At 35.4% G+C, this 27,769-nt stretch overlaps 1 protein-coding gene and 1 long non-coding RNA gene across 8 annotated transcripts in view; one reads left to right on the forward strand and one right to left on the reverse strand.

Moving 5' to 3' along the window:
• LOC126824910 (proteoglycan 4) overlaps positions 1-27,769 on the forward strand; it is a 160,066-nt gene that overhangs the window by 68,472 nt on the left and 63,825 nt on the right. For 6 of the 7 annotated variants that reach the window (XM_056101777.1, XM_056101779.1, XM_056101778.1 and 3 more), the window contains one exon: positions 5,068-5,922. In XM_056101777.1, the coding sequence (XP_055957752.1) occupies positions 5,068-5,922 (855 nt within the window). Of the gene's footprint in view, positions 1-5,067; positions 5,923-7,798; positions 7,941-27,769 lie in introns of those variants that run through there. The other variant, XM_056101784.1, reaches the window with a different exon arrangement.
• The window catches only part of LOC126825003 (uncharacterized), a 105,624-nt gene that overhangs the window by 55,902 nt on the left and 21,953 nt on the right, over positions 1-27,769 (reverse strand). The window lies entirely within an intron of this gene.

The following is a 27,769-nucleotide window of genomic DNA, read 5'->3' on the forward strand; positions in this document are numbered from 1 at the left end:
GTCCTATCTGAACAACTAGTACTACAGTGTAAATGCTTGCAACATAAACAATCGACAAATGAGTGAAAAGTACACTTGGATGATAATGAAAATAACAATTTATGTAACGCCAACAATTCAACTCAGGGAGCAGCTCTTGGGCGCTTTATATAAGTACAACTAATATAAAATTACAACAATCACAACACATTAATCCATAAAAAAAGACATAAACATTTAGTACACATGGTAAAAGTCTGACACAAACACAGCTAGAACTGTATTCAATCAGTTGTATATTTGATTAAAAAGTTTGGTTTTGAGATACTTTTTAAAACCTTTAATAGAATTTGCGCTTTTGGTTTTGTATGGACTGTGAAAGATCTAAACTGGTTTTCAGCAGGCCTATTTGATATCTTATTAATATTGAGATAAATCATAACAAAACGAGCTCATGTATAATCTGTTGTGTCAAGATCGTGTTGACAAACTTTCTACTAAATTTCAATGACCTGACAATTTGACACAAGATTCTATAGAAATATCTGGTCGGTCATTTGATATGTTTACATGTGATTTTGTGGGATCTGATTTAGATAAATACACAGAATGACTTTGAATATCTTGTAATGTAAACTGTTGTTGATGTTTGTGGCTCAGACTGTGTCTCAAGACAATGAATGGGTTGTTTTATTCTTAACATAGAATTGATAGGTCATTATTCATTATAAAGCTTGCACTATTTTCTAACTGAATCTTCTTAAAGATATAATAATGTTTAAGGATATTTTTCCAGGGGGAAATCTCAAAATCTGATTTTCACAGATATTTTGTTTAAAGATACATTATGGGAGTTAAGATAACAAGTTGGCAGTTCTCACTATAATAATTAAAATCTAGATAATGTAAAGGCAATTTGCTGAAAATTTCAGTCAAATTGATCCACTATGAACCGAGAATTGAGCGATTGAAATTTCCGCCTAGCCTTGATCATCATAACTAAAGTCTGTACGATAAAAAACATACAGTAGTCTCGATCATCCATTTCATGATTAAATTGTGAATGGAAGTTGAGCAGCAAATGGGATCATAATCCAGTAAATATTGCAGGTTAGCGATGCCATCAAGAGTTGATTATGGCCTGGATAAGTTAATTAAAATCTAATTAATAATATAGATAACATTTCAGACCTAAAGAAAAGACCTGCAATTGTTTAAATTATCAATTAGAATTAAAACACACCATGAAAATTATTAACATTTTGTTATTTTGTTGTTTTATTAAATGAATGACTCTCGCAGTCATTACAACTGATTACTTGAATTAGCTTGATAACGTTGAGAGAATACTCTTCGAAACGTTCGTGTGGTTTCCCCCTTGTCAGTGATGCAGGACGGAGGGTCTGACAAGGACAGCTGACTAGTCATTCGGATGGGATGAAAAACCGAGGTCCCGTGTACACATTGGCGTGCACTAAAAGATCCCTTAGCAGTTGGAATTCGATATAAGAGTAGGCCATAGCGCCGCCGCCCGGGCAAAATTTCCCTCATAGCACACTGTTTGGTGTATGCCCATCTTCATTAGCCAAGTTTAGGAGCAGAACAGTAGGACGTTAAACCCCATTTCATTTCATTTCATTTCGAAACGTTGGCCAAATAAGTAGCTGTTTTTCCATAAGTATGTGTTATAGTTTATTGCCCTATCCAGTTACTAAATGCATCTTAAAGATTATGATTAATTGTTGATAACAAATGACACAGAGATTGTCCCTGTAACTTCCAAAACATGTCCATGGTTGATGACTGGTCTTGCTTTTTTATTGTTTTTTTTTCTTCATAATAATGAATGATCATTGAAATGAGAGAGAGAAAGAGAGAGAGAGAAATGGGATTTAATATCAACTCGACACAAATTAGGACATTTTGGAACTAACATGGTTCCATTTTATTTCAATAATTTGCTTGATCATAGGGGTCTTTATAGTAGGAGGAAACCGGAGGACCCAGATAAAATCCACGAGGTTGGACAGACGCACCTACTCCTTGTCACATACAACCGGGGAATCAAAACCATGCCATTGACTAAATGACAGACCTTATGATACAACGCGCATGTGCTAACCATTCAGACATCCAACCCCCCATTATTTAAATGATGTCGACTGATTATAATAAAACTTTTATCTAAGATGTGTGATACCTAAAATTGATCCTTTTTGCTCTGACAAAGGCTACAACTGATTGTTTTATGTTAAATTAAAATGGTTTAAATTGTGATTATTTGAGTCGACAGGAAGCCATTATTTGATCTTATCAGGGAGCTGTTTCAATTCTACTATTGTAAAGGAGGGACAGGGATGGTAATTTGCGATCTGAATCTTACAGATCTATTTAAAGTGAAACAGAGTGTTTTCAATGTCCATTATTAAATCTGCTAGGTGTCAGTCAGCCATGCAATTGATGGATATTTTCCCATTGTTGCATTGTCAGTGTAATTTATGCAGAAGCCGTAAACAATGTGTGTATTGTATTATTAATGATGTAACATTTTCTATGCCCGTATTTTTATTGATGCTTTCTATAAAGAAACTGAATCCCAGGTTGTACGTGACAAGGAGTTGGGTCGCCTGTCAAACCTTGGGGACAGCGAATTATTGAAATAAAATTGAACCATGTGTTAGTCCCGAAATGACATAGATTGTGTCGCGTGGACGTTAAACTCTCTCTCACTCTCTCTCTCTCTCTCTCTCTCTCTCTATAAACCTGGTTCAAATATGAATAGAGTGACCAGTTTGAGGTCAGTGAACTTGAACAAGAGAAATGGTAACCCTAGTTTGTTTTGTGGTTGTCTGGTCATGTTTAACAACACAACACCACTGTGTCATGATCACAACAAATATTGTCCAGTATTTACACAGATGATTATTATAGTCAACAACAGGCCTCAGGTCACGTTTATAAATTATTAACATTGTTTCCCCTTGTCAGTGGTGCAGGATGGAGGGCCTGACAAGGACAGCTTTCTAGTCGTTTAGATGGCACTGAAAAAACAAGGTCTTGTGTATACATTGGCATGCACATAAAAGATCCCTTGGCAGTTGGAATTTGATATAAGAGTAGGATGCAGTGCCGCTGCCCGGGCAAAATTTCCCTCATAGCGCACTGTATGGCGTATGCCCGTCTTCATTAGCCCAGTAGGAGCAGAACAGTAGGACGTTAAATCTCATTTTATTTCATATAAATTATTAATAGAAGCACAGTGTCTGATTTGGGGGGTTAGCACATGCGCGCTGTATCATACATACGGTCTGTCATCGAGTCAACTGGTTTCGATTCCCCGGTTGTACGTGAAAAGGAGTAGGGTCGCCTGTCCAACCTTGTAAATTTTCTCCGGGTCTACCGGTTTCCTCCCACTGCTAAGGACCCCTACGCGCAAGCGAATTATTGAAATAAAAAGATTAAACTATTTGTTAGTCCCGAAATGACCTAGTGGACATTAACCTCCCACCCCACCTCTCTCTCTCTCTCTCTCTCTCTCTCAGTGTCTGATTTAGATGAAGAGGGACCCTGGACTATTCCCCTTAGTACGCGGCCCCACCCAATCCCCCACCCTCTCGACTAGATGAAGGTGTGGTTTAAACACATTTGAGCAAATCCGATGATGGTGACGGATATTTAGGACTAGAGTGCATGTAAGAAAAGTTTATGACAGTGTCTAGGGTTAGGGTTAGGATTGGGGCTAGGTCCAGATTAGGTTAGGGTTAGGATTGGGGCTAGGTCCAGATTAGGTTAGGGTTAGGATTGGGATTAGCTCTAGCCCTATTTACAATGTACATCTTGAGACCTATGACGAAAAATTGAGCTGGCCTTATCATTTAGCACTAACCCTACAGAGAAGCAGAAAATTTAACCATATATTAGTTTTTGTTGAGTGAACGTTAAACCCCATTTGTCTTTCCAAGTCTTGTATTGTTTGACTATGATTTCAAATTAAACTTTTAATTTGAATATTTACTTGAAGTTTTTGTATAAAAATAATGGAGTAATTGTGTTTAATTTACCAAAGAGTATCTTTACGATTAAAAACATTATTTTAATGAGATTAAATGTTTATGGAGAAAGGAGAGAAATCTAAATCGATGATAAATCAGCAGAAATTTGAACAATTTGAATTATTTATTGTTGTGATATCTGTCCGTCATATTCTCTCCAAATCTATTTTAAACAAACATTATTGTCATGTGTAACATCACATTCATTAAATATTACACATTGTTTATAAACAGTCCCCAAAGTTCAATAATACCAAGCCTTATATGGTATTAACATCAAATTTGAGCGTAAAACTTGGTGATTACCTTTAAGCATATTAATATGATTGTCCATGGAGTTAGTTGATAAAATGAATAGGATATTTTCTTCTGTGAATGATTTGTTTATCTTTAAAAGAATGAAGAAGTGAGTTGACAACAGAAGTGAGACATGACTAACAGAGTTATTTCCCCTTCATTCTTTTGTAACTGGTGATGAGGATTGTTAACTCCTAGTGAGTTAAGCCCTGTAGGGCTATAGTTATTGTTTTAATTATATCTTATATAAGATATATTATATAAGATTTTGATCAAGAGCTGGACGATCTTTCTAAAATAGTTCAAATATAGATAATGAGAAATGAATATATTGAAAATATCATTTAAATTTATTCTGAGCAATACAGGAAAATGAAAAAAATAGAAATAGTCTGTACATTCCCTTGTTTTTATTCATTCTATAAAAACGTAATGCACAGACTTTCTATTTTTCTCGTTTTCTCTTGTCTAGTGACAGTCAATTATTTTTTGGAATTGTCAGATATCCTTCCTCAGTCTCATATACACACATCGATGTATTACAGTAGTTGTGCCCTTTGCTATTAAGAAAGTTCTTGGATTTTAAAAGTTTCTGTGTTTCCAAGCAAGACAATTTGACTTGGTATTTGGTATACATGGGCGAGCTTTTTGATAATGGAATTTCCTTAGTTTTTGTTTCTTTTTTAAAATGGATTGAATTTATTTCCTTTGTCTGATTTTCATTGTTGTCTACTTTCAGGTAAATAATTCCCAACAACAGAATGGTTTGAATAGTGACCCATTTAACGGCCACCAGTTTGAAGATCCCCCTTCTAACACCAATCCCCTGTACGAGATGTCGAGCTCCGACAATCCAAACCCGCTATTCGATTATCAAAACACGGAAAGTGAATTTGCAAATGAAATCCTCAATGCTGTAGAGTCCAATCAAAACACTCAACAAAAATCAGCCAATCCTTTGTACGATTTTATTGACAACGAGGAAATCGATGATGAGGCTTTATTTCCCCCGTCGCCTACTAAATCGCAATCACCAGAAAAATCACCATCCAAATCGCCACCTCCGTCAAATCCTCTCTACGAGTACGCAGAAAACCAAGGAGATGACTCGTCAACGCAGCGTTACGAGGCTGAAGAGGAGGAGTCATATATCACAGAAACGTCAAATATAACAGAAGATGGTGGACATCAGGTGAACCGTGAAGAAACAAGTTATGATTATTCAAATAATGGAGAAGCTTTAGACGATTCCTATCAACAGGAACAATATCAAGAAGAAGTTCCAGAAAACCGATATTCTGGTGGAAACTGGGAAGGTGGAGAAACTGTCACCACAGAAACATTTTCGTCATCAAGCACAGGACCAGAAGGGGAGGTAATAACAGAAACTGTTGTTACTCGAACAAGTAAATCACGAAGTAGAAGTCCTGAAATCGTGGAAACTAGGAGTAGTGAGCTGGTTTATACGCCAGAAGACGAAGCTGAAGATGAACACATTTATACACAAGAAGACAATGTGGACGATGAACCAGATGAGTTCGAACAGCAGCAGACAACTACTGCGTACGAAGAATACGAGGAACCAGAAGAAGAGGTGAGTAACTTACAGACATTTAAAAAATTTGTTTAACGTCTGCTTTAGTTTGCTTTAGCGAATATTTAAAATATTTAGAAGCCTGTTTTAGTTCGTTTTTAGGCCTTGTTGCTATCTTGCTCGTTAATCTGTGATTGTCTTTACAAAATGAATATTTAAACATTCTCATGAATAACATGGTTCTGTTTTAATGTATTCTGTGTATTCATATAGTTCTAACGTTATTACACTGATGATGACGTCAGAACTAACGTGTATATTAAAACACTGATTGGTATATATCATAAGTATATTGAAACACTGATTGATATATATCAAATGTGTATTAAAACACTAATTGGTATATATCAAACATATATTAAAACACTGATTGGTATATATATTTGTAAGAATTATCTACTCTGTGTTTTAATATAGTTTTAATGTCAATATGATGGTATAAATGTCAGTGGATTGGTATATTATGTGTGGTTTAATGGTCGAGAGCGAAACATTGCGTAATATATTGAAACACTACGAGGGACATCAGTCCCTGAGTGTTGTTTCAATTAAGCAATGTCTTAAGCTTGAGACCATTAAATAGCTAAAAATACAGACATTATCCAGCACGTGCATTGCAATGAAATACATCACACAGATCCAAAATTGCAACTAGTATAAATAATGTTCGCTTGGCACATTGCCTTGGCCATTATTTGAAATAATGGTACGCCAATATCAAAGGATGATGTCACCTCTGTATTTCAAATCTACATAAGAAATATATACTCCATGTTTTAATACATGTTCCTGAAGCAACGACTGCAAGTTTTACAACATCTGGCCGTTGCTTGTTTACTTCACAATAACCGAACTTATAGCTATGTTATCTACAGACACGTGAGCAGTAGCGTCCAATCAGAGGTTGTGACTTCACAACCTCCAAGGAAACCTTGAAATTGAATGAACCTTGAACTTTGCAACTTGATTATCACAGGTAGGCATTTTAGCTTGAAAGCGCAAGACATGGAATTCGCGACGATCAAGGAATCTGATAGGCTCAAAAGTTGGGCTTGTACCCAATCGAAATTAGTGCCACAATATGCAGGGTATTACGTGAAGGCCTTGATAAGATCTACATAGTTAAAGCGAGATCAAGCCTTCTATTGAAGATGGTTTTAATGTAGTTCTATTGTCATTACGATGATGATGATTCCAGAAGTATGTTAAACCCCCAATTACGATGATTACAGAAATAATGTGGATTGATATATTATATATCTGTAAGAATTATATACTCCATGTTTTAATATAGTTCTAACGTGCATTACAATGATGACGACATCAGAAATATTTTAAATCCTGTGATAAACATATATCTCTCCGTAAGAATTATTAGCCTATAGTTTATATCAACATCGGACATATTTTCTCGCAAACTATTTTACAGTTCATCAAGTTAAAATTTTTCATCATTTATGGTCGCCTTTATGGAGAGAATGGTGGATAGGCCTTAAAAATGTTAACTTTTTTCGTATTTTTTGATAATAAAATGCCAATAGATTGGTTTCCAATTATTAGGTCTACCCTATAAAACAATTTATTTTTTGATCTGTTTTCAAACTAGTCTTTGTATTTGCTTAAACTTACTTTTTTTTTATAAAGTTAAATGAAAATCATTCTGGTCACGGCTAAACTGTCATGATGTGTAAATGACTGCACACTGAAACAACATGGTTATTCACATTCCATTTCTCCACTGTTGACTTTAAAATAAAACCACTTCAGAATTACGCTTTGTCGGCGACAATGACACCCTTCAATCGGGGGGCGTTCTTCCACCGATCTTTCCCAAAAATCTCACTGTGTTGATATTTCGTTTGAGATCAATAAAGCTGACCCCGGAACACGAACCAGTAAGTTATGTGTTCTGTGTGTTTTACTGACTTTAAAATAAGAGAAAATATGTTTCTGTGTTTTATCAGTGCATGCTAATACTTCCGAGACAAGAAAAAAAACGTTGGATTATGATACATCTTGTAAGTAGTCAGTATATCAGTAATAATTCATTTAAATAAAATTCATTTCAGATTCTAATGATTTTATTGAGTTTAAAGATACATTATGTAGAAGTTAAATCTGCCTATTGCAAGTCCTTCTTTTGGCCTCAAATTTAATGTAAATTATATATTAGACAAGCACATAATCAACTCTCTAGACTGTCAGATGGTCGTGATTTTCAATGGATTGAAAAAGAATCACCATTTGATTAATTTAAAAATGGATAATTGAGACTTTGTTTATTATTGTAACAGTGGTACTTGACAATCAAGACTATATTGTGAACACGTCAAAACAAGTAATTTGACTGAAATTTTCAATATATTTCTTTTTTATTATCTATTTTTGAACTATTATTACAAGATCGTCCGACTCTTTATCTGAATCTTACATAATGCATCTTTAATTAGTATAGAATTTTCCACTATCTCTTAACTATTTTAGAACTATTATAGTGAGAATGGCCAGCTCTTTATCTGAATCTTACATAATGCATCTTTAACCATACTTCTAATCTGGCTGCAGTCTTGTTTTAGAATTCACTGCTTTTTGTTGTCTTTAACAATATTTTAATCCAGTCACATTCTTGTTTCAGAATTCAATAAACAATATTGCTAATCCATTATGTACTATCTTTGCCTACTTGTATGTTTAATAAGGAACCAAGCCATTTTATTTAAGAGTCTGATAGACTAATAATCCTAAATGATATAACTGGGGTTCTATTTAGCCATGGCAAAAGGTATGACCATATTAGGAATACTGGTAGCCTTCATCACATGTTAGTAACCATTGCATGTATTTTAAAATTATCAGTGTTAAACTATGTAAACATGTTCTGTTACTTTATCAACTTGTGTTGATCTGTTTAATTTGTTATACACTTAGTGTGTTCTGATTCATGTATATACCAATATATACCATTACACACAGATGTGTATTAGTTAATATACCAATACACACTATGTATATATACCCATGTATACCATTACACATAGGTGTATATTGGTTAATATACCAATACACACCATGTATATACCAATATATATCATTACACAAGTGTATATTAGTTAATATACCAATACACACTATGTAAATACCAATATATACCATTACACGTAGGTGTTTTTTATACCATTACATACAGTTGTGTAATAGACAATATACCAATATACACCATTACATAGAGGTGTGTATTAGTTAATATACCATTACACACAGGACCATATATATCCAATATATACCATTACATGCAGGTGTGTATTAGACAATATACTTAAGAACATGCATATACATGTAATACACCTCTTATCATATCCAATATAGACCATGTATATACCAGTATATCAAGGTGTTATAGTAGAGATAGAATTACACAATATACTGCAGCCAGGTAATTAATACACCTGACCACTGTAATTAGTGTAATTTGATCACAGTCACCTGATGAGATTAAACACCTTGATGTGTTAACAAGGTATACAACATAATTCTCTGAAACTTATACATTCACACCAGAACTAAAATATGCCACAAGTTCGTCCATCAAATGTAATTAAGATATAGTCATTAGGATATTGATATATCCCAACCCAATGTAACTGTATCTCACCCTGGGCTAGATTAGGGGCATGGACTTTATGGAATGAAGCGCCCAAGCCAGGATCCACTACCAGCTTAAAGACCTCAAAATATTTCTTGGGCACAATGTGAATAACAGATTTAAACATGGACCTTATATTATAAGGTCCATGATTTAAACAAATAGGGAAATAAACCAAACCCAGTTAAATCAAGCCATTTATTTTTAATTATAAATGTCTACTTACACTAATAACAGATGAGTAGTAATTATTAATAGCCTCCAGTAGGGTATTGATGTTAATTAGGTATTAATATATCTTAAGGCTGTTCATTAATCATCCAGTATTTCATTCAGTTCATTTCATCAAGTTCAAATAGAATAGACAGAGAAATGGGGTTTAACATCCATTCAACACAAACTAGGTAATTTCGGGACCCCATTTCCCTCTCTCGTGATATGTAATAGTTAAATCCACTTTTGTAACAAGGGGGGTTGGGTGGCTGAATGGTTAGCACGTGCGCGCTGTACCATAAAGTCTGTCATTGAGTCAACTGGCGTGGTTTCGAATCCCCGGTTGTACGTGGCAAGGAGTAGGGTCCTCCGGTTTCCTCCCACTGCTAAAGACCCCTACGCGCAAGCGAATTATTGAAATAAAATTAAACCATGTGTTAGTCACGAAATGACCTAGTTTGTATCGAGTGGACGTTAAACCCCATTTCTCTCTCTCTCTCTTTTGTAACAATTTGAACGAGTCTTGATTGTGAATCCTTAATTATTGGTGTGTTCAATAATTAATTATTACTTTATATAAAACTTTGCTTTATTTACTTGCTTTAAATTGATGTAAATATTTTGTATATAATATTAATAAGTATTAGAAATCAGTTTGATGCTACACATATAAATATCATCAGCTTATTATATGATTATACTAAAATTTGTATATATGATTTTTCATTTGAAAATAAAACTATATTTAAAAAAAAAAAAAAAGAAAAAAGAAAAATTAATTATTACTACTCGTATCATTTAAAATCACCCAAATTTGCCTTACTTTATTTCTATTTTTAAAAGACATAAAAAAAACATTTCAGCTTTTATTGAATGATGATCTATCAGATAAATATTGGAGTAACGTTACTATTCACCTATTATCGGCAAAATTTCAACAGCTTCAATTTCAAATAGAAAGAAAATCTCAAAACATTTCCGCTTTTTACCGAATTCTAATTTGAATAAATATACATGTATTGTAACTTAAAATGCTCCTAATACGCAAAAATGTTACTATTATATGTGCAAAATTTACACACCCTTCATTTCAAATCTCGAAACGTTTCAACTGTCATTGATTGTTAATTTAAATAAATAACGGTTCAACGTACATGTATTTTAACTTAAAATGTTCCCAATACACACTAATCTTATTTCCTCAATTATCAAGTCTTCAATGGATATTTGAATGGATATTGAAGTGACGATTATTGAAAAGTGTCTTCAAAATCTCGTTACTGCTATTTGTATCGCATTTCACTGAATTGGCAAAGATTTGAATGGATTTTCGGGTTAATAGCCCCTCGTGGAGGAGAAGGTCAACATTGGTTTAAAGTATCAAGTACTGAAGAAATGACGATAAATAGAAAATAAAGGTCTATTGATCGTATTTGGCTAGCAGACGGACACAGATACAACTTTTACCAGAGTTTTGACTTCAATCAAAATCAAATCACGTTAACTACAATCTTGACTTAAACCACCTTATTGGAACTTTTTTTTTCAAAACTCCGAGCCAAGATAATGTGTTGCCTAATGAGAAATGGGTATAAAGTGTAGACATTCTCAACGACATGACAGACTTGTACTGTGTAAACAACCTCAGTAATAGTGTTGACAAATTTTAGTCTTAGGAGTCGTGGTTAGGATGGCGGCCAACGGGCCAACTTGCAGTCAGGACAAATATTTTGGAGTTGAAGTTTTGTTTCTTTAACAAGCTGTGCATAGCGTCCGCTCCACATCAAATAAATATCGTATGTCAACGAAACAATGGGATTACGACTACTACCGCGGGCATGAAGATTGTTGCAGACGGAAACCGTGTCACAGGATCTAGTGTTACCCCTGTCAGGATATACGACAGTCGGTGGATTATACACTATGTTTAAAAACCCATAGCATTAAAAAAAAATGTTTTACAAAGAAGGACACTGAATCTACAGAGACAAGAGAGACGTGGTTTGTTTTCATTTTAGCCGTGAGCTACTAATGAGCGTGTGTATTTATTCCCGTTTCAGTATGTGAAAACAAATCAATAATTTTCTAATTGATTTTTTGTTTCTAGTGGAACTAAGTTGAGGATAATATAATGACGACTCGCTAAGCGTGAAATTACATGTAGGAGTCGTGGTTTTTTTTTTCATAAGAAAAAAAACACTGGAAGGAGACAGACGCTAAATAATGGATTCAGGAAAAAAAACGTAAAATTGGACCAGATCGATTATATATTTGTTGGATTTATCAACACGTCTTAATGTTGGTTCAAAAAATGGAAGGATATTTATGACAAGGTTCGTTTACAAAACGGTCTGTTGTTTATATAGTGATATCGTGTGACATACATCTGGATGTTTCTAGAACATCTGATGTCACTTCTTGTTTATTTGGGAATTTCGCACAGCTCATAAAGTTTATTGTGCCATTATAACGAAGTGCTGTATATAAACTGCCGTACATCACAGAGATGCACTCCCATCGTGTTTTTTAGGGTTTTTTTTACTGTTTTATACATTCTAGAACACCTGGTACCATTTCTCATTTATTTGGGAATTTCACACAGCTATTACAATTTATAATACAATTATTGATGTATATAGATATATATATAAACTACCATACATCACAGAGATGCACTCCATCATTCTTTTAGGTTTTTTATTTATTTATGAGTTCTTGTTTTTTGGTCAGGATTTTATTGTGTGGAACCATTTGTCATAAAACCAAAAATAAGCATTATACATAATTCTTAGAAGTCTATAGGGTTTCTAAACGACAATTGACAAGTTAATGTTTATTTTTCCTGCACACAATAAGATTTTGATTAATGCAACCGTGAATTAAATGTTTTTAGTGGATATTGTACCAGATGATTGATGATTATATATTTGTATCTCAAGTTTATTAATGGCTTAATCAATGATTTTATCGATGGTTTTCGAAATTGAATATACTTATTAATAATAAGAATTTTCATGGTTTTGCTAGCAATTGTTGATGTTCTTATTTGTAGCAGGTGATTGGTGATTGTATAATTGTATCGGAAGTTTATTAATAACTTAATCAATGATTTTATCGATGGTTTTCAAAATATACTTAATAATAAGAATTTTCATGGTTTTGCTAGCAATTGTTAATGTTATTTCGTTATGGCATATGTGGGTTTAATTTTGTTTATGGTTGTCATGCAATTCATCATATTTTTGTGAATACTGAACAGGGGGGGTTGGATGGCCGAATGGTTAGCACATTCACGCTGTATCATAAGGTCTGTCATTGAGTCAGCTGGCGTGGTTTTGATTCCCCGGTTGTATGTGACAAGGAGTAGGGTTGTGTGTCCAACCTTGTGGGTTTTCTCTGGGTCCTCCAGTTTCCTCCCACTGCTAAAGACCCCTACACTCAAGCGAATTATTTAAATAAAATTGAACCATGTGTTAGTCCCGAAATGACCTAGTTTGTGTCGAGTGGACGTTAAACCCCATTTCTCTCTCTCTCTCTCTCTCTCTCTCTCTCTAAATACTGAACAGAACTGAGTGTTGATTTAAAACTGATAATCATTTTGAGAGTTGGCCAAGAAAGTTCATCCAGATTTTCAAGCGTGTTCCCCTTTCTCAGTGATGCAGGACAGACGGCCTGACAAGTACAACTGTCTAGTCGTTCGGATGGGCCGAAAACCTGAGGTCCCGTGTACACATTGGCGTGCATGTAAAAGATCCCTTGGCAGTTGGAATTCGATAAAAGAGTAGGCCGTAGTTCTGCGGTCCGGGCAAAATTCCCTCTTAGCACAATGTATGGCGTATGCCCGTCTTCATTAGCCCAATTTGGAGCAGAATAGTAGGACTTTAAACCCCATTTCATTTCATTTAATTTTTTAGAGACTCAACAATATCATAGTTTGCAAGAGATTTAAAATCCATCAGAGAATTAAAAAAAATATGAAGAAATGCTTGTACTGTAAAAATGTGAAAAAATAACTTGAGCTAAACTTAGAACCATGTTTATGGCAGTTAATTATTTCCAGAATTTACTGGGTGGTTACTCAGTAATTGTGGTATCTCTGATTAGAACAGATTGTTGAATTACTGTAAAATGATTAGAAGCTAGGGTTAGGTCAAGTGTGAAATACATCTAGTTAGCGTTTTATTGATTCTATAGAAGATGTTAACATCGCCTGTCTTTATAGTTTTTAGAGATGTCCTCAGTGTATTATGACAACTAGGTACTCTCACTGTATAACAGATATCTTTATAGTCTCTCTCTCTCTCTCTCTCTCTCTCTCTCTCTAAAACATAGTTAAATGAATCAGTCTTTAAAGGATTATATTTTTCACAAATAGAACTATTTCGAAAGGTTGGTGCTACTGTGTTCAGGCATTTGACCAATTGATTCAGCACTGACATTGACCATTTGGTTCAGTGCTGACATTGACCGTTGGGTGCAGCACTTCACATTGACCATTGGGTTCAGTGCTGACATTGACCATTTGGTTCAGCACTGACATTGACCATTTGTTTCAATGCTGTCATTGACCAATTGGTTCAGCGCTGATGTTGACCATTTGGTGCTGCACTTCACATTGACCATTTGTTACTGCACTGATGTTGAAGTTGCACTAACAATACCTGGCTAATACTGAAATGACATTGTTCAGTTGATATTGCTTTGGCATTGTTTATTTCAGTCTTTTGAATTAGATTTGGGGGGTTGCATTGGCTGAGAAAGTTCATCAGGGTTTTCCGAGGTGGTTCCCCCTTGGCAGGGGTGTAGGACACAGAGCCTGGTAAGGGACGACGTACAATTGTTTTCTGCTACTAAAGAACACTACGCACAAGCGAATTATTAAAATAACATTGTACCATATGTTAGTCTCGAAATAACCTAGTTTTTGTTGATGGGACATTAAACCCCATTTCCCTCTCTCGTGATATGTAATAGTTAAATCCACTTTTGTAACAAGGGGGGTTGGGTGGCTGAATGGTTAGCGTGCGCGCGCTGTATCATAAAGTCTGTCATTGAGTCAACTGGCGTGGTTTCGAATCCCCGGTTGTACGTGGCAAGGAGTAGGGTCGCCTGTCCAACCTCGTGGGTTTTCTCCGGGTCCTCTGGTTTCCTCCCACTGCTAAAGACCCCTACGCGCAAGCGAATTATTGAAATAAAATTAAACCATATGTTAGTCCCGAAATGACCTAGTTTGTGTCGAGTGGACGTTAAACCCCTTCTCTCTCTCTCTCTCTCTCTCTCTCTCAGAATTATATTTTCATGGTCTTGTACAATAAAAGCCAAACAAAGAGACATAATGCGTACTATAGGCTTTTACAATGATGTATTTTACGATGATTTTCATTCAAATATTAATTATCTTCTTTCGATGAGTGATTTTTCTGTGAAATATGGATAATTATGTTAATGATTTTGATATGTGACTGGAATATAAAGCAGGGAATCAATAATTCTGTGAATGTCTTCAGGCGGAATTCTCCAAGGAGTATAGTTCTCCGTTTCCCATCTGTTTCTGTATTTCATTGTTAAAGATACATCTCAGTCAAATTATACAATATTTCCTTATAAAATGCGGAGGGCCTGACAAGGATGGCTGTCTAGTCCTTCGGATGAGATGGAAAACCGAGGTCCTGTGTATACATTGGAATGCACGTAAGAGATCCCTTGGCAGTTGGAATTCAATATAAGAGTAGGCGATAGTGCTGCTGCCCGGGCAAAATTTCCCTCATAGCACACTGTATGGCGTATGCCCATCTTCATTAGCCCAGTATAGGAGCAGAACAGTAGGACGTTAAACCCCATATCATTTCATTTCATTTCCTTATAAAATGATTTTTACCTTCCAATCATCACTCCAGCGGTTATGTTTACGGATGGTGTAACGCATATGTGTTAGATCATCAAGGTATGTCATTGAGTCAAATGGAGTGATTTTGATTCCCTGCTTGTACGTGACAAGGAGTAGGGTCGCCTGTTCAGCCTCATTGGTTTTCTCTAGGTCCTCTGGTTTCCTCCCACAGCTGAAGACCCCTACGCCCAAACTGATTATTGAAGTAAAACTGAACCATATGATAGTCCCGAAATGACCTAATTTCTGTCAAGTGGATTAACATCCACATTTCTCTCTCTCTCTCTCTCTCTCTCTCTCTCTCATAGCTGTCATAGATATTTGGACATCATCGGTGAAAAAGAGAATAAAAAAACTGGTGTGGAGGCTGCATGCACTCGCAGAATTTCAATCAATGACAGCTAATTGACATGTATCTACTATTATTCAAGTTAAATATACTTGGTTACCGAGTCATTAAAAACCGTAAAAAAACGTATTCACACTAAAACTATCTCTAGGCTGATATTCATGCATACTTTTATCTCTATTTTTAGAATTGAAAATATTTGTTTCAAAGTGGCTGCTATGACAGTTGCTATAGTTCTGTTTTTATAGGCCTGGGAGCAGTTGAGGAAATCACACATTCATCATGTTGTGAGGGTGTTGAGGGTATCAAGTAATGCTGGCATGATATATTGTTGAATCGATGTATCATGATTCCCCGGTTGTATGTGACAAGGAGTAGACCCGTTTGTCCAGCCTCGCGGGTTTTCTTTGGGTCCTCCGGTTTCCTCCCACTGCTAAAAAAACATATGCACAAGCAAATTATTGAAATAAAAAATTGAATTATATGTTAGTCCCGAAATGACCTAGTTTGTGTCAAGTGGACGTTAAACCCGATTTCTCTCCCTTATTGACCCGAGATGTGAATTGCCGTTGGTTTCATAATAATAAATATACAATGTTACCGATTCACGATACAAAATAACATCCCAGACTTCTCTCATGAAGCGACTAGTTTCGTTCATTTTGAACTCATCGGGCTTAAATGAAATTGTGTGGATGTTCCCTTTATATACATGTAGTCGTCAGGGACCGGAGCACAAAAAGGATCTTGGATAGATCTGCGCAGTGCTGAATCACCGGAGCAACTGCTTCCGTGTAATGGTGAACAGGGAGACGGCTAAAGAATTGCCGTTATAAAATGCTTATTTGTATAGACTCTAAGGCTCCCAACCCATTTGACTGTGTCGTTTAAAATAATATAAATAAGTGGGAATTATTTGGATAATTATTGGCACAGAAAATACATTTCCTAAAATCAGTCTTGCTATGACCTATGACCCTTGATATTTAAGTCTAAACTAAATAGATAAACATTATTTTTGGCTACGATTTTCCAGAGTCAATATCTCTTGTGATGGAATTAAGATTCTCAAAAGAAATGCTAGACTAGGTTTTTCTTTGGAGACGTTAGAACCGTATAATCACAGACTAATTATTTTAATACAGGAAAGTCTTGAAATGTCTTCGATCCATCTTTAAAATTACTGTAAATGGTAAGGGTTCCTGTGATTTGATTGACGAATGCCTTGATGCATCTTTCAATCTTTATTACCATATATGGTGAAGGGTCAATTGATTTACTGTAAAATGACGAGGCGTCTTCAATAATGGGAAATATTTCTTCTTCTTTTTTCTTACTAATTTAAAAAATTGTGTTAGAATTTAATTTGCAGAAGAAAAAAAGTTAATATTGAGAACTGATTAACACCCCCATTGTGATCCCTCTGAGTGATATTAGCGCTCAGTCGAATATTTACAGCTGATCAGTTTGGCAAAAAAGTTGGATGTTAAACCCCATTTCCTTACGTTTTATTCTCTTGCATCATTTTGTCTACTTGTTAAAAGGGCGTGAACAATAGTAAGGGCGGGGTGACTGCACCACCCACAAACAATGGCACAAGACAAACCTACAGACAGGACATAATATACAGACACCACAAACAACAAACGTACATATCAGATCAAGTGAATGAAATGGGGCCAGGGGCGCTAGCCGTAAGCGTCCACTGTCCGGTACAGTCTCGGGTCGCTAGTGCCAGAAATCGTGTTTCAACATGCCAAAGTAAGAACAAAACATTACGTCTGGACAAATGATGATCTGTTAAAGAAAGGAGAGAGAGAGGGGTTTAATGTCCACTCAGTGCAGGAAGAGAGAGAGAAATGAGGTTTAACGTCCACTCGACACAAACTAGGTCATTTCGGGACTAACATATGGTTCAATTTTATTCCCATAATTCACTTGCGCGTTTTGGTCTTTAGCAGTGGGAGGAAACTGGAGGATCCAGTGTAGGAACACCTGTTAAAATGATGTGGAAGTAATATCGCGTAATCCTCGTATTTTATCATTAGTGCTACTTTAATATTAATAAGATTGCGGTTTTGGAAAAGGGCAGTCAAAATTGATTGGACAATTTATGACACCAAGCATAAATTTGTGTCTACGAAACCACGATTTCGAGAAGTAATATGTCTGACCTTCTGGGTAAAATTGCCATTATTTCTAATCGTAGACGTAAATTTATAGTTTGAGAGTGTGAAAGGAGCCGAAGTTTAATGGAAATTGTTGTGAAATGGAAGATCATTTTACGTGTATTGCCATTAATTTACAACTCAGGTAATTATCTCTATTAGATTGTCAGAAATGTAAATAAAGTGCCATTATGGAAGATGAGATAAAGAGCTGAAAGTTCTTTGCTAAAGTTCTTACACAAATTTATAGAATTAAAACAAATTCTCCTCTGGAGGACAAGGAGAAAACCCACAAGGTCGGACAGGCGCCCCTTCTCCTTGTCACGTACAACCACGGCAGTTGACTCAATGACAGACCTTATGATACAATGGGCATGGGCTAACCATTCGGCCATCCAACCCCCTCCTTAAAGGGCAAATAAAGCCATTTACAAAAAGGTAGTCTACCCCAACGGACTATTTGTTCTAAAATTATAAAATCGATTCGTCACAGAGTTGAGATAAAGAAATAATCAGTGAAACAAATTAATATCATTAAAACAAATTCTCCCAAAGTGGGTGTGGTGTGATATCTTCCTTGGTATGTATCTTGTTACAGAGGTTAAACCCCACAAACCAACCATGAAATAGTAATCAATAGATTAAGGTTCTTGACTACAAGGACTGAAACCGAGGAAGTTTAGTGACAACGTTTATTGTTTTTATTGACAAGTCTGAAGATTGACGTAACATCTAGGTCAAACTGCTTCAGGCAGTAAGTCTTTATCTATGTGCAGTTATTTAGACAGCAGGAGAATTTAACTCCGTTGACTTCATTGTAGATATTTATTTTAAGTTATTTTGAAAGCAAGAAAAATTTATTAGCAGTTATTTAAAAGGCAAGAAACACTTGAACAGCTTCACAGAATTCACTTTATTGTACATATTTATTTTCAATTATTTAGATGTTTTTGGGAGAACTTCAGAGTGACTTTATTTCGAACCAAATCTATAATTCAAAACTTTTAAATATTTGACAGGTACAGTAGAATTTCAGATATTTGATTATGTAGGTACAGTAGAAATATTTGATTGTGTAGGTATGGTACAGTTTTAGATATTTGATTATGTAGGTACAGTTTTAGATATTTGATTGTTTAGGTATGATACACTTTTAGATATTTGATTGTGTAGGTATGATACAGTTTTAGACTAAAATAAACAAGCAGACTTCTGCTTAATCATTTGAAAGTAAGAATTTATTACCTTGTCCCAGCACAAATTGAAATTGAAGTAACAGATCAGATTAACTGGATTATATTCTTTATTTTGAACTAATGATGTTAAACGCCTTTAAAATTTTATTTAGTTGTTTGAAGATTTATTTTTGAATCAATTTATTTAATTATTATTTTACTGTCTGTTTAATACTGTTTGACCTAATGATGTTTAGCAATCAGCTCCTTTAAAATTTGGATGGCCGAATGGTTAGCATGTGCACGCTGTATCATATGGTCTGTCATTGTGTCAGCTGGCGTTGTTTCGATTCCCCGGTTGTATGTGACAAGGAGTAGGGTCGCCTGTCCAACCTTGTGGGATTTTTCCGGGTCCTCCGGTTTCCTCCCACTGCTAAAGACCCCTACGCGCAAGCAAATTATTGAAAGAAAAATTGAAACATGTTAGTCCCGAAATGACCTAGTTTGTGTCAAGTGGACATTAAACCCCATTTCTCACTCTCTCCTTTTAAATTTTGTTTTCATTTTGTGCAGTTCATCTATTTTTTAATTAAAACGTTTTATATCAATTCATTATTTTAACAAATCTTAATGGTTATGTACTGTATACAGAGAGAACTTAATGATTAACTTTAATTAATTGTAGAACTTTAGAGATAAAACCTATTAGTCTGTAGCTCACTAGACGAGATCCGATGATTAATTCTCTTTATTGTGCTATGACTAGATCTTTGTATTCAGTTACAGCAAGTTGTTGATAGAGTTAGATGAACTTAAATATTCTGGCAGGAAATTATCACCATAACTCTCTGGCCACCCTCAGTCATGATGGAATATTGGATTAACTTCACAGCTAGAGAAATCAAATGTAATTGAACATGATTGGATGATTTCTGTAAATTTAGTTACCGGGGAAACTCGAAAGTGTTTTTACTTCAAATGAAATTTGAATTATCTGGTAACATTTCTTTTTGGTATGACATTTTTTTTTTATGCGTTGACGTTTTATGTTCCACGAATTCCATTTTGTAGAATTACTAGCATGCAATAGATTCTATTTTCTAATGGTTTAAATTGCGTGAAGCTAGAATAGTTTTATGTTTTTTCTTCCTGGTTTTCCGAAGTGTTAACTGTCGGTGAATTTTATCTGTGGGGAAGTATAAATGAATACAAATGATGACATTTAGAGAAGTTTCCGTAATGGTTTATGTAGAGCGAGGATGGTGTCTTCAATTCTAGTGTCGTACAATAAATAATTTAGAATTTTGCGGATGTTTATGAAAGTTCGGTAATGGTTTTTCATAAAGAGAATTTTTCTTGTGTTTTAACATCTCTTTGAAACATTCTTCATAATTTTAGCTTGTCTGATTAGTTGTAAAGGTTGAGGTGTGTCATGCAAAAGACAGGGTATGCACTTCAGAGTATATATACAGGTGAAGACATTTTTTATCCATTATGGGGAGCTGCAGTGGCTGAGAGTGTAAGGGCCCTGGTTCGCTAACCAGGAGAACGTGATATTGAACTCAGTGTTTGCCTAGAAAGTGATTTCCTCTTGTCAGTGGTGCAGGGTGGAGGGCCTGGAAAGTAGTGGCTCAGTGAATTAGGACGCTGGCTCTCTAATCAGGAGGTACCAGGTTTGATACCATGCCAGTGTTGACCGAGAAAGTGGTTTCACAGTGTCAGTGGTGCAGGATGGAGGATCTGGCAAGCTACATTGTCTAGTTGTTTGGGTGGGATGAAAAGAACGAAGTCCTGCATGCACATAGAAATCACAAACAGGTTCAATCCCAGGACTTCCTGGTTAGAGGGGGTTGGATGGTTGAATGGTTAGCACATACGGCCTGTCATTGAGTCAACTGCCGTGGTTTCGATTCCCCGGTTGTACGTGACAAGGAGTAGGGTCACCTGTCCAACCTCATGGGTTTTCTCAGGGTCCTCCGGTTTCCTCCCACTGCTAAAGTCCCCTACGCGTAAGCAAATTATTGAAATAAAATTGAACCATGTGTTAGTCCAGAAATGACCTAGTTTGTGTCGAGTGGATGTTAAACCCCATTTCTCTCTCACTCTCTCGCTCCTGGTTAGTAAAAAAAAACTAAAGTCCTGTTTAAACATTGGGCATGCACATAGAAATTCCGAACTTTCTTGGCTAGCAACAGGAACAATCCCAGGAGTTCCTGGTTAATGAGCCAGCACCTCACTCACTGAGCCACTGAGTCTCCTGACATGAAACTTAGTAAACGTGTGCAATTCAACTGACATTTTGAATGTATCTTAACACTTTGTATTAATTCTATGTGTTAATTAATAAGTACATGTATAGTCAAATAAATCAATGTCAAGTGATATTCAGACAAAAACAGAGAATTTCAACTGACATTTTGAATGTATCTTAACACTTTGTATTAATTCTACGCGGTAATTAATAAGTATATTGGAATAAATCGGTGTCAAGTGATATTCAGACAAAAACAGAGAATTTCAACTACCAGAACCTCTTCCACCTAAATCAAATAGTCCTGTCATGCCCTGATAAAACAGAGATCAAACTGATATGAGACTTCATGGCAACAGCTTGTATTCTTGCTAATAATTTATTTTGAAAAGTCAACCACTTTTAAAAAATTTGTGTAAAATATTTTGAAAGAGAAGCACTGTATGATCAAATTTCATGTTTCGTTTTTCACAAAGACTTCTGTTTTATGTGTATGTTGAAAGTGTATACAGGTGTAAGTCAGTTCGGATCATTTCCGTGATAAGTTTAAAAAGAGGAAGGGTAGGTAGTCATGATGCAATGGGAAAGATCTGTGTAAGATAAGATAAAGGATATAATCTTCTGTTAAATTACGTTTATCAGAGAATATCAGTTTTATATTCATACATTTTATCAGTTATATGTTTTGCCATTTTTTAAAACGTTTTAAATATTTAGATTAATATGGCATGTGATCTATTAGTGAGGGATTTATTTCTGTAAATAGGGGTTGGATGGCAGAATGGTTAGCACATGTGTGTTAGATCACAAGGTCTGTCATTGAATCAACTGGCGTGGTTTTGATTCCTTGGTTGTACGTGACAAGGAAAAGGGTCGCCTGTCCAACATCGTGGGTTTTCTCCGGGTCCTATGGTTTCCTCCCACTGCTAAAAACCCCTAGTGCAAGTGAACTATTGAAATAAAATTGAACCATATGTTAGTCCTGAAATGACCTAGTTTGTGTCAAGTGGGCGTTAAACCCCATTTCTCTCTCTCTCTGTCTTTCTGTAAAATGTGGTCTGATTCCTCTTGCTATCCATGTTAAAAGACATTTGATGATTTAACCCAGATAGCTGGAGAAAAGCTGCTATGGGGTATATTTTACCAGGGGGTCAGAGTTCATTTACACCATCTGCACTTTGCAAGTAATATGAGTAGGACTTTAAAATTTCTTTTATAAATATTTCACATTCTTTATTTTTGCACCCTGCTAGCTATAGAGAGCTTGTAATGTTTTCATGGATGGATTCTTGTTTTTAAAAGTTTATGTTTTAACCGCCAGACCGCAACATGCAGGTGGTGATCACGGTTTCTCTGTTTTAAATTGTGTATCAAATGCTTTGTGATGTTTTATTCAGTAGTTCCCCTTTGTTCTCTGTCTATTAGAAAGGAATAAAGATCATGGTGTTCTGTGATAAAATATTGACAGTTTTATATTGGTATTGAAATGCTAAAAATTGGAGAATAGGACTATTAATTAAAAAAAAACCAACAAGATCCATTTGTGTAAATTTTGGCATTCAAAAATGAAAAATAGCCCACTATGTTAGTCTCTAAATGATTCCATTGTAAAGTTTATCTTGTCTTTATTCTGATGTGCAATTCTCCTGTATTATATCTGATGACTCGTTTCATTCTGTTTCACAGAGTATTGGAAAAGTCTTCTAATATCTCTGTAAAAGATGACTGCCTTCAACACATGAACTCTATATCATGTGGCGTCAATCATTGGCTCAATGGTGTGTGCATTGTTTACATAAGACCTCACTGATTCAATCAGAATGGCGCCTTTTACTCATTTTGATACCCATTTACACTAAAATAGGAAATAATTTTTATCTACAAATACTTCAAACATCTTTATTTATTTTTCAAATACATAAAAAAAATGTTTTAGAATTTAATTTGTTGGAGGAAAAAAGTTAATATTTGTGGCTCATTAAGTCGCATTGATGTCATCCTTATCAGTGACTGTAGCGGCCAAGCGAATATTCACTTCTGATCAGTGTGGACCTGTTTATGAATGATGACAGCTGTAAACAAAATGATAAAAAGGGGAGATCATTCCATTAATTGCAGTCATCAGGTTTTATAATTACGACCATCAATCAATATGAGATGATTACTAACCCGTCTGCTTTATTATGACTAGGTTGACCAAATATGGTAATGTTTCATGTCATCAGTGAACTATTGTCATCTAATCGTCAATAACATTATCGTCGTTTGTCGTGTGACTGGTGTTCACATATGGATTCCTGTCACTTAAGACTATTTTTTAGAATCCTATATGAAAGGGTGTGTCGTTCCATTCACAGCAGGATAACTTAAATTTAAAAGGAAATATTGCGATTAAGTGAACTTACAGAGAGATTGTATTTGTTGCTTTGAAACAAGTTGGAGCAGAACAGTAGGACATTAAATACCATTTCATTTCTCTTCAAAACATTCTGCAGTCTTTCAGGTGCTACACCTGTATAACAGATTCTAGTCCGCTAGAATCTGCCCCCCACACCCCCTTCTAGAACACCTGAGGATTCAGTTTTTAAATTTGGCCGGTCAGACATTTTTAGTTGGGGTTAAGAAAAGTCGTTTATTTCAGCTGATCGTGTTTCTATCCTCTACTTTCTCTTTCTAGATGGGAGTGGTGGGGTGGATGGCCGAATGGTTAGCGTATGCGCGACTGCGCGTTGTATCATAGGGTCTGTCTTGAGTCAACTGGTATGGTTTCGATTCCCTGGTTGTACGTGACAAGAAGTAGGATGGCCTGTCTAACCCCGTGGGTTTTCTCTACGCATAAGCAAATTGTTGAAATAAAATTGAACCATATGTTAATCCCGAAATGACCTAGTTTGTGTCGAGTGGATGTTAAAACCAATCTCTCTCTCTCTCTCTCTCTCTCTCTCTCTCTCTCCATTCTCCTTTATTTGTGAAGATCACTCAGTTAAAACATTGTATTTAAAAAGAGAAAGTTTTGTATTATATAATTGTTCTGTTACAGATGAGTGACTGTAAATGGCAGATTAATATTAGTATATTAGATTAGTTCATAGTTTTTATCGCTTGACTTATTTATAATATTTATGTCATTTATTCGTCATCACGGAAGAATGTCAAGATATTAGGTTATTAAAAAAATAAACTAGTTTATATGTGCATAGGATAAGTACTTATCTAATGGACTCTCTGCACAGGTAAGCCTATATATCTTTTTAAATGGTTTGTTTAGGAAAGGGATATTTAATCAAGGGTTTGAAATTATGGGGTATGTGTAATACTTGTACAGACAAGTTGTAGACGGAGGGCCTGACAAGGACAGCTGTCTAGTCGTTCGGATGGGACAAAAACAGGTCCTGTGTACACATTGGTGTGCACATAAAAGATCCCTTGACAGTTGAAATTCGATATAAGAGTAGGCCGTAATGCCTCTGTCCGGGCAAAATTTCCCTCATAGCACACTGTAAGACATATGCCCGTCTTCATTAGCCCAGTTCGGAGTAGAACAGTAGGACGTTAAACCCCATTTCATTTCATTTTGTAATACTTGTATTAGTATAACAAGTTATGGAAATAAGCTTAGGACTGACTACATGGATAGCAGCTAGGCCATTTATCTCTTTTTATGAAAGAGCCATCTTATCAAGGTTTGAAAATTATGGGATTAGGTCCGGTTCACTCAAATATTTGAATATTTGAATTTGAAAGACATCTAACCTAGGTTTGGAAATTAATTGAATAAATCCTACTCACTCAAATATTTGAATATTTGAATGCAGACTGTTTTTAGAGATATTTAATTTGATTTTATGATATTCGTGATTCGCTGTTGATTAATTTGTCTCCTGTGGGAAATTATTTAATATAAAAATATTACAACAGTAAAAAATACATGAATAATTAAACAGATACAGGAACATATTGATTTAAAAGATTCACATTATATTGTGATTTGTTAAGTCAACAATGATAATCCAAATGTGTACTGTAATTTGAATTTATCCAATTTTTGAAAATCATTCAAATTATCACCAAGTCTGAACATAAGGCCCCTACACGCAAGCGAATTATTGAAATTAAATCATATGTTAGTCCTGAAATGACCTAGTTTGTGTCAACGTTAAACTCCATTTCTCTCTATCTCTCTCTCTCTCTGAACATAAGGCACCAGTCACAGACTTTGTGAGACACAAATTATCACACAACTTATATTATAATAAAAGACTTGTGAGATAATTTGCCTCTGACAATGTTTATGACAAGTGCCCTTATGTTCCGACTTGTATATTATGTTGTACTTGACAGTGTCTATGACAGGTGCCCTTATGTTCAGGCTTGTATATGTACAGTGTGTGATAATTTGTACTTGACAATGTCTGTGACAGGTGCCCTTATGTTCAGGGTTGTATATATATGATGTGTGATAATGTCTACTGGACAAAGTCTATGACATGTGCCTTGTATGTCCAGGCTTGTATATATACATTGTATGATAATTTGTACGTGACAAAGTCTATAACAGGTCCGAGTCACAGTGGTGTTCGATCCCTCCATCAGCCGAGAAAGTTCATCGGGATTTTCCGACGTAGTTTCCCCTTTTCAGTGGTGCAGGACAGTGGGCCTGACAAGGACAACTGTCTAGTTGTTCAGATGGGATGAAAAACCAAGGTCACGTGTATACATTGGTGTGCACGTAAAAGATCACTTGGGAGTTTGAATTCGATTTAAGAGTAAGCCATAGTGCCACTGGCCGGGCAAAATTCCCCTCATGGCACACTGTATGGCATATGCCCGTCTTCATTAGCCCAGTCGGAGCAGAACAGTAGTATGTTAAACCCCATTTCATTTCATTTCTTATGACAGCTCTCATTTTATTTCATTTTCTATGACAGGTGCCTAGCTAGTCTTGATTATCACTTAAAATATTGAAATAGTAAAATCAACATTTGATGTGTGGAAATTTTTTTTCTAGGATGACAGATTCTGAATGTTGATTTGTTTGAAAATTAGAAAGAAATGACTCACTTGTATGGCATTAACTTAGTTAGCAAAGGTGAAGTTTGTTTTAGGAAACTACTGTCTAGGTACATCATGTGATGTCTAGAAATAATGTTATTACATCGAAATCCATATTGTTTTGTGTTGACTATTTTTCACAGAGAGCCATGAACATTATGAGTGGATAAAAATTACTAGTATTTCATATAATGTCAATTTTATTTTATTTAAAAATTTGTTGTACAGATTATAATTATCTCTGCAAATTATAGATTCAAATGGAAATGTGTATTTTGAAGGGTTAAAATGTTTCGATGTTTCTACAGATATCAGTATCTACACCTACAATATAAGTTGGTGGGTTTGGTGACTGAATGGTGTAAAACGTACATGTTAGATCATTAGGTCTGTCATTGAGTCAAGTGGTGTGGTTTTAATTCCAAGCCCAACCTCGTGGGTTTTCTCCGGGTCCTCCGGTTTCCTCCCACTGCTAAAGACCCCTACACGCAAGCGAATTATTGAAATAAAATTAAAACCATATGTTAGTCTCGAAATGACCTAGTTTGTGTCCCCTAGGCAGAAGTGAATTAATGAAATAAAATTGACCCATATGTTAGTCCCGAAATGGAGTGAAGGTTAATCTCTCAGTCTCACAATATAAGTTACGACCCCTATGCGAAATCGAAATCAAATTAATGAATTAAAATTGAACCATCTCTCTCGCTCTCTCTCTCTCTATAAGTAACGACTGGTACAATATCAGTATCTGCATGTACCATATAATTTACTAAAGGCTGTTGTACAGATGGAGAGAAATAAGTTAAATTTTTTGTGTACATTCGTCCTCATGTGGTCGTTAAATCCGATCTCTCTCTCTCTATAAGATACGGCTGGTACAATATCAGTATAGATCGAAGAGAAATATGTTAAATATTGTGTTGAGTTGTCCTCATCATCGTGTAATATGATATTTAACATGGAAACAATAAGCGGTCTGTATTATACTGGGAATAAATCGAATACAAGCATCTGTAAAATATTCACGTTATTGTCTTCCATGTATTCTGTATGTACAACATATATTGTTGTGTGTCACCATGGAATGTCCGTCACTGGACCAGGCTCAT

The sequence above is a fragment of the Patella vulgata genome, chromosome 6 (genome assembly GCF_932274485.2).
Source record: "Patella vulgata chromosome 6, xgPatVulg1.2, whole genome shotgun sequence".
Lineage (NCBI taxonomy): Eukaryota > Metazoa > Mollusca > Gastropoda > Patellidae > Patella > Patella vulgata.